The 11,973-nt window shown below is 32.2% G+C and overlaps 2 protein-coding genes across 2 annotated transcripts; both read left to right on the top strand.

Moving 5' to 3' along the window:
* The first annotated feature begins 1,179 nt into the window (after positions 1 to 1,179).
* LOC114170602 lies at positions 1,180 to 2,594 on the top strand. The gene has a single exon (XM_028056115.1). It carries the CDS (start codon positions 1,643 to 1,645, stop codon positions 2,486 to 2,488), a length of 846 nt encoding a protein of 281 aa, XP_027911916.1. The 5' UTR covers positions 1,180 to 1,642; the 3' UTR covers positions 2,489 to 2,594.
* Positions 2,595 to 5,937: 3,343 nt separating this feature from the next.
* LOC114169086 lies at positions 5,938 to 8,138 on the top strand. Its single transcript, XM_028054107.1, has one exon. The coding sequence runs from the start codon at positions 7,188 to 7,190 to the stop codon at positions 8,073 to 8,075; it is 888 nt and encodes a 295-aa protein (XP_027909908.1). The 5' UTR covers positions 5,938 to 7,187; the 3' UTR covers positions 8,076 to 8,138.
* The last annotated feature ends 3,835 nt before the right edge of the window (positions 8,139 to 11,973 follow it).

Raw genomic sequence — 11,973 nt, 5'->3', positions numbered from 1 at the left:
AAAATGCATTAAGAAATAACTAATAACTTCCACTTGGAAAACAAGAATATTATGCAAAAAAATATTAATGTATTGACGCAGAAGAAATTGCCACTAACCTCCACTTATTGTTGTTCACGTGTCAATTAAACATGTAACTTACAACATAAAAAACGGAAGCAGAAGAAAATTAATTAACAGGTATTGAGGTGGGGAATAAACATTGCCACCAAGAAGTAGCCAATATATGACTATATCAGAAGATGAAGTTTTCTCCTGTCGTGAATCTGTCCTGTTGTAGTTAGACAATTTCATAGACTGAAAATCAATTATGTTAGGAAACAGCTTTTTTCTTCCTCCAGACAGAAGCTCACATTACAATGCATGCATCACACAGCATGAACTAGTGTATTCTCAAGATATGCCACTTTGCAAGAATCCATGTGATTCCCATGTCACAAGTAAAAAATTGAGTGCGTAATGGTAAATCAAAGTGGAATCAACACTTTTAAATGGCGCTTTTATGTTTTTCTCATAACTTTAAAATGACTCAATGAAACCTTTTGGGTTACAAGGTTATAATGTATTGGAGGAACAAGCCTCGGTTTCCAACTCAAGAAAACTCTATGCACTTCAAATTGCTATATGCAAGTCCCACATCTTTTAGAATATTAGAAAAACAAGTCTTTATAAATCGTCTGACAAACATGTCTGCTCGCCGAGCTGGGTAACGTCAGCTTGTGACCTGAGTGGGGGCATTGAGGTGATGGGACAAGGCTTTAGCTTGCTAAGCTGGTCTGAAGGATGCATTGCTGGCTTGCCCACTCCAAGTTTAGAGTTGAGCCATGGGATCTTTGCGAAGGCATTGGTCTCGTGTCTCTTAGACTAGAGGGCACCGCGTGAGGCTGGCTTCACAGAGCAGCGACACTATCACCTTTTTTTTTCTAATTGTTGGATGATATAATCTTTCTATATACCATTTTTTTATTGTTTCATATGTTGTTTATTTCCTCAGTACTCTTTCTGCATAGTTTTTGCAATTTGATGAAAATGGCAACAAAGCGAGTACATGATTTCTGAGCTGTCCTTGCATTTAATTTTCTGGTAACAAGATCATAAGAAAATGCATTAAGAAGCAGAAGAAATTACCACTAACCTCCACTAATTGTTGTTCACGTGTCAATTAACATGTAGCTTACAACATACAAAACGGAAGCAGAAGAAGATTGATTAACATTGCCACCAAGAAGTAGCCAATATATTTATTAGTATATCAGAAAGATGAAGTTTTCTCTTGTCGTGAATCTGTCCTGTTGTAGGTAGACAATTTCATAGACTCAAAATCAATTATGTTAGACAGAAGCTCAAATTACAATGCATGCATCACACAGCATGAACTAGTTTATTCTCAAGATATGCCACTTTTCAAGAATCCATGTGATTCCCAACTCACAAGTAAACAATTGAGGGATGAGTTGGAACCATGATGCGTAATGGTTAAGATGCTGAGATCCAAATCAAGATGATATAATTGCATACTCATTAGGTGACATTGGAGGAAAAAAAAAATCCTTTTGTCTCCCTTATTCTGTTTCTTCATTTGCTATATATAATACAAATGCCTACCACAACAAGCAGCAAACAAACTCTCTGAGAAGAAAAAATGGCAGTGATTGAAAAGAAAACACAAAACTCTCTACATCTTCGCAGCAACAGCTTGCCCTCTGCAGCTCACCCTTTTGCATCACAATTTGAGGATCATTTGAGAAGATTGAGTGGTTCTGAAGCCACTTCTTCATTGTCATCATCTTCAGTGAGCCACAAACTCAACGAGATGCTGGATTTGCAAGATTACACTGATAAGTTGCTTCAATTGCCAACTGAACAGCAAGTTTTAGCACGGGAGTGCAATGAAAAATGGGTGGATTTCCTACTAGAAGGGTCTCTTAGGCTCTTAGATATCTGTGGTGAAGCTAAAGATTGTCTTCAGCAATCAAAGGAAAGCATGTGCGACTTAATGTCAGTCATCAGAAGAAAGAAAGGCAATGAAACCGGATTCGCGGTTGAAAGTGTGAAATACTTATCTGTGAGGAAGAAGATCAAGAAGCAAATCCAAAAGGCCCTGAAAAATTTGAAGCACAAGGACAACAACACTTCACCTATGCTCAGTTTCTTAAATGAAGCAGAAGCAATCACCATGAGCTCATTAGAAAGTGTGTTACTTTTTATCTCTGCTCCAAAAGAACATAGCAGATGGTCAGCAATCTCCAAGTTGGTGCAACCCAAGAGAGTTATTTGTGACTCTCAAGAATCAACCATAAATGAATTTGAAAAGGTGGATGCAGCTTTGCAGTGTCTCATCAGTCACAAACCTTCATCTGTTGAGAATTTTCAAAGTCATGTGGAAAATTTGGAGCTGTGCATCCAAGATCTGGAGATAGGAGTTGATCACCTCTCAAGAAAATTAATTAGAAACAGGGTTTCCCTTCTCAACATCTTCAACCACTAATCATAGCATCTATATGATTTTTGTGCACTCAATTTTCCCCCATGAGTGTCACAAACTGTACATGAATGTGATATAATCTGTTTATAATTTTACTGAATACATATTATTTAAGGATCAAACTGTTGTTACTCCAGCATCTATCTCTTTTGTTCAGTTCTTTACTCTCAACATCATACCTCAAATGTTCACCAGTAAAACAGTAAACATACTTTTTTCAGTCCCAGAGTGAAAAAAGAAGAAAAGTATACTCTTATTCATTTTATTAGTCCACCTAAAGATGTTACATATACCGATAGCATGGTGCTAATCACAATTTTTAATCAAGTTTTATTTCTTCTTTCTGGGAAAAGCAAAATTAAAGTAGGAGAAGCAACATAAACAATTTTAAACTTATGCAAATCATGTGCTGAAGGCATATATTAGCTGGTGGTCATACAACTGCCATTAGGTTGATGTTTAAAGCACATGTTTTCATGTTTTATTTTCTAAGGAAAATAGAAAACAATATAGTTTTGCTTAGGTGGAGACGACACTGTCACAAATTGTTCACTCTATTACGAATTGAGGAGGTATATAGAAAAAATAGGTTATCTTTATATTTTAATAAAAGGGTTTTATTGTTATCCTTATAACACTTATGGGGTGTAAGAAGAAATTATGAAGGTGCAGAAAACAATTTTTCTGTCTTTTGGGCCTGGTGAATCAGAATTGGAGATCCATAAAGAATTATGGATATATCAAAATTGAATTTTTCTGGTGAGGATATCAAAGTGGAATCAACAGTTTTAAATGGCACTTTTATGTTTTTCTCATCACTTTAAAATGGAATCAACGAAACCTTTTAGGTTACAAGATAATGTATTACGATGTATCGTATCATAACATGGAGAAAACAGAAATGGAGGAACAAGCCTCAGTTTCCAACTCAAGACTCCTTGTTCTTAACATTGCCATCTGAAGTTCCACATCGTTCAGAATATTAGATGAACTAGTCTTTATATATGATCTGACAGACATGTCAGTTCGCCGAGCTGGGTAATGTCAGCTTATGACCCAAGTGGGGGCATCAGGGTGACTGGACAAGGCTTTAGCTTGCTGAGCTGACCTAGTGGTTGCATTGTGCTGGCTTGCCCACTCCAAGTTGAGAGTTGAGCCATGGAATCTTTGCGAAAGCATTGGTTTCTTGGTTCCTAGACAGGAGGGCACCGCGTTAGGCTGGCTTCACAGAGCAGCGACCACCTCCGGCTCCCGACAGTGGAGGGACTACAGGCTGCCGCACCTCTAGGTCATTAAGCTTGGTGAGCCCAGCTCTTGAACTATCACCTTTTTTTTCTTTTATTTTCTCGGTCTCTATTTTAAACACTGCATAAGAATCGCCACCAATATCACAGTTGATGAAGATTCCTCTTGTCCTTAACCTGACCTGTTCTAGGCAGACAATCATAGACTTTAAAGTCAATTATGTTAGGAAACAGCTCCACACAAAGCTCCCATTGCAAATGCATGCATCAACTATTATATCATCAAGATATGCCATTTTGCAATCTGCCATGTCATTCCCAACTCATAAATACAAATTTGTGGGATGAGTTGGATGCATTGCAACATAACAGTGATGATGCTAATATCCAAATCAAGATGATAGAATTGCATACTCATTAGGTGACATTTCAGGAAAAAAATGATTCCTTTTGTCTCCCATAATGTGTAATCACAAACAGAGTTTCCCTTCTCAACATCTTCAACCACTAATCATTGTATACACATGATTTTCGCGCACTCAATTTTCCTCCATGAGTGTCACAACTGTACATGAATGTGATTAAATTTTGTTTATAATATATTGAAACATCTATCTATTGTTACTCCAACATCTATCTCTTGTTGCAACAAACCGTGTCACTGATTAGCTTTAGCATGTTGAAATAGTCACATTTTCCATGCTTTAATCATTAAATATACAGACCAGAAGAGTTGTTTCAAGTGAAAAGAACAGTGAGACTTAATATTTTTACTCTGACTCATGAAAGGTAAGAGTATCAATCCAGCTCCTATATATTCTGATCTCAGTTATGAAATTCTAAGTTCATAAATGGATTCCTTAGTATGAAAACCTAGATTAAAATAAAAGTTATAAAATAAAACAAGTCTGTTGTTTTACTTATAAAGTATGTATGTGGGAATTATGATTGCTTTTCTAGTTTTTGTTTTAGTTTTAATTTTTTTATTTGCATTATTTCTTTTGAAAACAACCTTGTATAATGTTTTAAGTCAATTAATAGATGAAGGATTTAAATGTACAAGCAAAACACTGAAAATATATATATAGTTATTAAAAGATTAATAATGATAAGTGTGAGATCTTGAACTCAAAATTTTCAAAATATACATGATTTTCTATTTGTGATCAACTTTTTCTTCTTCTTTTTGCATGATTAGTTATGATTTATGACAATCTAAATTTTGAATAAGTTTTTTATTCGATTGAAAATTCATTTGAATATTTATGTCGTAATTTTGATATGTTATAATGAAATTTTAGAGGCAAGAGAAATGCTCGTCCTTACTTTTTTTTTTCAGAGAAAAAAAATAAAAATCTAATATATAATAATGAGATTGTCTTGTTTGACTTTTTATATAATTATTGATTTTGTTAAATTTGTAACTGATGTAGTTTAACTTGTTTTGTGATGTATTTTAAAGTAAGACTTCTCTTTATTTTGTCGTAAAAGTATAAACAATTTGTTCTTACATATGTATCTATATGTAGATTAAATTTTAATAAACACCATGTATGTTTAACGATATATTTGAAGATATTTAGTATTATATTTGTTAAACAAATACAAATTAATTTTCTTTACACAAATAAATACATATTAAACAAGTAAAGTACATCCGGTAGCTCTACTTTGTGGAGTATTACATCATGTGAAGGTGCATCCTTTACAATAGAACCACCCACGTTAGAAATTTCAATATAATCTCTCTAACGAGATGAGTTTGTAGGTTTTTGTCACTCATTATCCAAAGAGGCACCGTCCATTATCCTTGTCATATTTTAATAAAAGGGTTTTATTTTTATCTTTATAATAACACTTATGGGGTGTAAGAATAAATGATGAAAGTGCAAAAAACAATTTTTCAGTCTTTTGGGGATCCATAAAGAATTACGGATATATCAAAATTGAATTTTTCTGTGAGGTTATTAAAGTGGATTCAACACTTTTAAATGGTGGCACTTTGTTTTTCTCATCACTTTAACATGGACTCAACGAAACCTTTTAGGTTGCAAGGTTATATTGTATTATGTACCATACCCTAACATGGAGAAAATAGACAGGGAGGAACAAGCCTCAGTTTCCAACTCAAGACTCCAGGTAGTTAACACTGCAATCTTCAAGTCCCACATCGTTCAGAATATTAGACAAAGTAGTCTTTATATATGCTCTGACAGACATGTCAGTTCGCCGAGCTGGGTAATGCCAGCTTGTGACTCAAGTGAGGGCATCAGGGTGACTGGACAAGGCTTTAGCTTGCTGAGCTGACCTAGTGGGTTGCATTGTGCTTGCTTGCCCACTCCAAGTTGAGAGTTGAGCCATGGGATCTTTGCGAAGGCATTGGTTTCCTGGTTCCTAGACAGGAGGGCACTGCGTTAGGCTGGCTTCACAGAGCAGCGACTACCTCCGGTTCTTGACAGTGGAGGGACCACAGGCTGCCGCACCTCTATGTCACTAAGCTTGGTGAGCCCAGCTCTTGAACTGCCACCTTTTTTCATTTTTCCACCACCGTTAACAAGCTTAGCTTCTTAGATGAGAAACAATCACGCTGCATTCATGATCTCCAAATAGCTGTTGATCAGAAACAGAGTTTCCCATAGATGTTATAGTCTATTGTTTATTATTCAATTATACACATGGACACGAGGGGTGACACAATGAAAAACATTTTTTAAAAAACTAATCTTCAGAGTAGTTGCTGCGAATCGTGTGTTGCATGATACCATATTAATTAAGAGAAACGAGGTGTCAGGAGATTCCCTGTGGGAGACATTGCACTAACATTAATAAGGTTATGTTTTTATTCAAATCTTGATTCGTTAGCACTCATTGATCTTTGCTTAAGATGTGAGACTCCATGCATTATATACATCTTGAGCACATGACACCGGAATGAAGTTGAATCTACATGCTCAATTTTACCTACATCTTGTATTTTTCTGATTCAAATTTTTAATTTAGATGGTAGCTCGAAGCAAAAACCTCACGTTCCTAACCATTAGACAGTTTTGTATTAAACCAATGAGATGCAGTTCTTGTTTCTGCATGAGAGACATGCTCAGCAGTACTGCACCCACTGTTTAAGACATCAAATAGTCCACACGTGCAGATCAATTACTTCATTGAATGCAAGTTTTTTCTGGCAAATGATTCCAATTGAAAAAACTTCAATCATTGAAGTGAGAGAGAAAAATGCAGCAAAGTGTTAGTTGGAGAGTTTCCATGTGGGAGACACTTTCCTAACAATTATGTGATCATGTTTAGATCCAAATCTTGATTTGTTAGCACTTATTCATATTAGTTTAAGATGAGATTCCTTGTGTCCTCAACACAACACCCTGTTATATATATTCAGAAGATGGCATTAACAAGAAGGTAGATCAAAAAACTGAATTTCTAGCCTTCTCTGAGAAAAAAAAATGGCTACCTCACAATTGAACTCAAAATCCCATTTCCATGCTCGTTCAAACAGTTTACCCTCTAGACCACACCCACTTATTCTACAATGCAATGAGCACTTGGAGAGGTTAAAGGCTTCCAATGAAACCTCTTCTTCCTCTTCAACACTTAGCCACAAGCTAGGATTGTTGCAAGATCTACATGAATGTGTAGAAAAACTGTTCCAGCTTCCCCTAACTCAAGAAGCACTTCACCGTGAGAGTGAAGAAAACTGGGTGGAAGAGCTTCTGAATGGATCCTTAAGGCTCTTAGATGTGTGCACAACCGCCAAAGACTCTCTGCTACACACAAAAGAGTGCATCAGAGAACTTCAATCGATTATGAGAAGGAGAAAAGGGGGTGAAGTGGAACTCAGATCAGAGATTAAAAAGTTCTTGACTTCAAGAAAAGTGGTCAAAAGGGCCATCTCAAAAGCCTTGGCAAATTTGAAGGGTGCCACAAGAAAATGCAGCATGGCACCTGCAAACAAAGATAATCAAACAGTGGCTTTGGTTAGTTTAATGGAGAACGTTGAAATGGTAACTCTATCAGCATTTCAGACACTGCTTCATTTGATCTCAGGGAGTGCACAATCGAAGTCAAGTAGCTGGATTTTGGTTTCTAAGATAATGCAGACGAAGAAAGTAGGGTGCTCTAGGTTGGAAGATGAACGTGAATTTGCCCAGCTTGATGCAGCATTGCAATCCTGCATGTTTTCTCAGACTGGTAAATCTGAAAACATGAGTAGACTGCAAAACCAGTTGGAGAAAGTGGAGTCGGTTGTTCAAGATCTTGAAGAAGGTTTTGAATTTCTGTTTAGGCGTTTGATAAAGACCAGAGTTTCCCTTCTTAACACCCTCAATCACTAGTTATGATTATTGGGGCATCCAAATTTTGTAATGTATATATATACAGAGAGATAAATTGAAACATTTTACTCAGATTTTGGTTTTGACACCATTCAAGGAATTGAACACTTTTAACACCACTTGCCAACAATTCACTGATATTACACAAAAATGGAAGTAAATGTAACATTAAGTAACTATTGTTCAAGTGGGTATATTCACGAAAGTCCAACGTCGATTACTAGAAAGTCCCACATCGATAATCAATAAAAATAGAAGAAGAATCTCCTAAAACCAAGATGGTCCACAACTGAAAGTAGATTCAGAAATTGCCATCAAATTAAACTATTTAAGAAATTCAAGATGAATTAAGATTCCTATATTTGATAAAAATAAATAAAACAAAATATATAATATATAAATAGAAAGATCCATAAAATTGATATTTTAAAGTTTTGTGTTGAAAATTATTATAATATTTTATATGTACTTGTTCATTCAGACTTAAATTCTCTAATAATTTAATCAAGACTTATATCTCTCATAATAGGGATATTTTAGAAGAAATGACTTATATAATTGAGTATATATATATCTAGATTTTTATCTGCCAGTAATCAATTTAGGAGATTAATAAAAAAACAGTTTATATTTTATCATATTAAAATTACTTTCTATGTCTAATTTGATATTTCTTATATTTCTGTTGGACAATTGAAAAATAGTTATTTTTAAACAGACAGATAAATGAAGTAAAAAATTGTTTTAGAAATGGAAAGATAAAAGATTGTAACAAAGAACATTAGATAAAATTAATTAGGAAATAAAATAATAAATACACATTCACAATTTGATTGGAGGATGAAAAAGAAAATGGAGATAGGTAATGTAATTTGAGTCAGTTCTTTGAACATAAAATTAATGTGATTAGAGATCTACTTATCCACTGATTATGATTAAAAGCATAACATTAGCAAACATGGCACGTGAATTTTGTCACTTTGTAACTTGTTTTCTTCTATTTACACACCCACCCTCTAATTTGCCAAGTGTTAGAAACCATGTTAAATGTGTTATATAATGAATGTGTATAAAAAAAAAAGAAAAAAGAAAAAGATGCAATTAGTTTATGAAATACCTCCTCTGATTCGAAAAGAGATAACTAATTTAAGAACAGATTGAAAATAATAATACTTCATCAAAATCAAAATAATTTTAGTTAATTTTATTTATTTTTTAGTAAAAATGCAGAAATGGAGGAAGGAGAAAATAGAAGTCAATAAATATCCAATGGCCCCATATTTTGGGACACTTGATCTTAATCTTAGTGGACATTACAAAACACTGGATAAATAAATGGTCTTCATTATATTTGTGGGATGTGGGACACGTGTCCGATCTATGTGAAGAGCCAAATGAAACCCAACAATTTATAAAATCAAACAAAACACGTTAAAAAATTAGTTGTTTTTGTTGGTACATACAAAATTGTCTGAATTCAGAAAAGGTAAATCTCTTTCTTCCAAATTTATCATAGATGAATTATCATAAATAAAATTGACGGAAGAATATTGTTGAGTTATATATTTGTCAATATAGATTATATTTATAGTTATGTTTCTTTATATATGATATTGATCTTTTATATATATATATATATATATATATATATATATATATATTATATTTTTAACTTAAAATTTTAAGATAATTGAGTTATAAATTTTTTGTATAAAGTGTTTAATTTTGTCGGTTTTATTAGATACAAGATTTCGACTCACTTTTAAACTATTTCTAACAAATGTATCATAAAAAGTTTCATTATTATCAAATAATAAGAAAATATTGTTAGAAATTTAAGTGAATTTAAATTTTATATTGGACAAAAATGAGAAAGTAAAAAATTATATAAAAAATAAAAATCTATAAATATATTATTTTAAGATTTTAGATAGAGAATGATGTCAATATTTTATATAATTAAATTCAGATCTTATGAATATTTGTTCTCTCTAATTAATGAAACTTTATCTGGAAGCCTAAAAAGTACTAAGATGTTGTGATTGCTTGTTTCTTGCAAAACGTTATTGTTCACTCGGTAGTGATTTGTTATTGGTCGAAATACAGAAACACAAGTTGCAATTCTCCATCAATCTCTCTCGGGAGTGAGTGTAATCCTTATCTGCTTTTTAATATACCCTTCAACGTGAATCGTCCATCTTTCAACCCTTCATTATGATTTGTTTGTTTTGAACCCTAAAAACAATATTTTTTTTGAGTAATTCTCCTTGCAATATAAATCAAATTGTTTTGCGCCCTTCATTCTTTTGTCAACATTATGTTACATTACATGACACATATAAGAGTTTTTGGAATATGAGATTCAACGTCATTTACTTTCAAACTGGAATTGAATTTTAAAACTTTAAATGGATTCAATTGATACGAAAAAACCATTTATTTTGTTATATCGGTTATATGCTCAATACTTATTTGATTTTAAATTTTGAACTAAAATAAACTTATTTGTGTAAATGGATATATTTATATTTTTTCCTTCTTTATTTCGTATAAAATTATTTCTATTTATCTGATTAGGATTCAATTTATAAATAGTTTCAGTTATATAAATAATCATAACCATGTGTGATATTTTGTTTGTCCTATTGATTATAGTTATATTTTTTTTAAGATTTAAGTGATTGTTGAATAATGTAATGAATTAGTTTATTTATTAGTTATCAAATTAAACACAAATTTCAAAGTTATAGAAAAATAATATTTAATCTCGTAAACTTTACTTTATACTCTTTAACTTTAATTTTGTCTTAATTTATATTAATTTATATTTTCTTTACAAGAGTCACATTGAATTTTAAGTTTTCCAAGTCCTTCTTAATTCTTTTTAATTGACAACTATATTTTTAATTTTATTCTATTTAATCCTTAAAAGTTATTGATTTTTACAAATAAATTTTTTAACAAAAAAATAATAATAATTTGACATTTAGTGTAAATAATTTACCTAAAATATATTAGAGAAATTTATGGTGCTATATGATAAAATTTATTGATCGATTACAATAAATTTAAAACATCAAGTGTGTATTTATTGTACATGATATAGTCCAAGGATCGATTAAGAAGAAAAAAAGTTAAGGTAATTATTTACTAAATAAAAAAAATTAGAAGGTTAAATACAATAAAATATGAATAAGTGATTCAAAGATCCGACAGGATATTGAATACAAACCCTAATCAAACTAACCACGTTATTTTTATATTTTACTAAAATGATATTTCTTTTTTTTTTTACTGTAAAGTGAGATTTTTCTCTAAAAATCGAAGTAAACGAATTGCTAAAATGCAATATTCATTTTGTCATGATCTATATTCACCATTAAAAAACACATTTAAAAAAAAAATCTCATGCACATCCAAATTGATATTAAAAACAAGAAATTTCTGATATTATAAATAAAATATAAAGTTTGATCTTATCCTGAAAATTCATCGAGAATCACCCAAAGAAACTTAAGACAAAAGAAATTATTCTTCTTGTTCTTCTTGAGATATTTATGATCTCCATAAAAAAATTAAGCCTAAAATTGTATATTTTAGGGAATTTTTGTGGTCGAACGTACTAACGTAGAAGACGTTTTTCAAAACCTTACAAAATAAATTTGAAAAAAATTATATTAAATAATATTAAAAAAGTAATGATAAAATAAAAATAATATACTTATAATAATTATAATAATAATTGGTTTAGTTACTTGGCACGTGATTGGTGCGTGGAAACATTGGGAAGGGTTAAGCTGGAGAGTGCACGAGATCCACAAACACCAAAAAAATGAGTTTGGCCCAAATGGGCCCACATTGAGAAATTGAGAACCGTGAATGCTGGTGCTGGACTCTA

Source organism: Vigna unguiculata, chromosome 11, assembly GCF_004118075.2.
Source record: "Vigna unguiculata cultivar IT97K-499-35 chromosome 11, ASM411807v1, whole genome shotgun sequence".
NCBI lineage: Eukaryota > Viridiplantae > Streptophyta > Magnoliopsida > Fabales > Fabaceae > Vigna > Vigna unguiculata.
The sequence above is the reverse complement of the archived record's forward strand: the minus strand, read 5'-3'. Positions and strand labels throughout refer to the sequence as shown.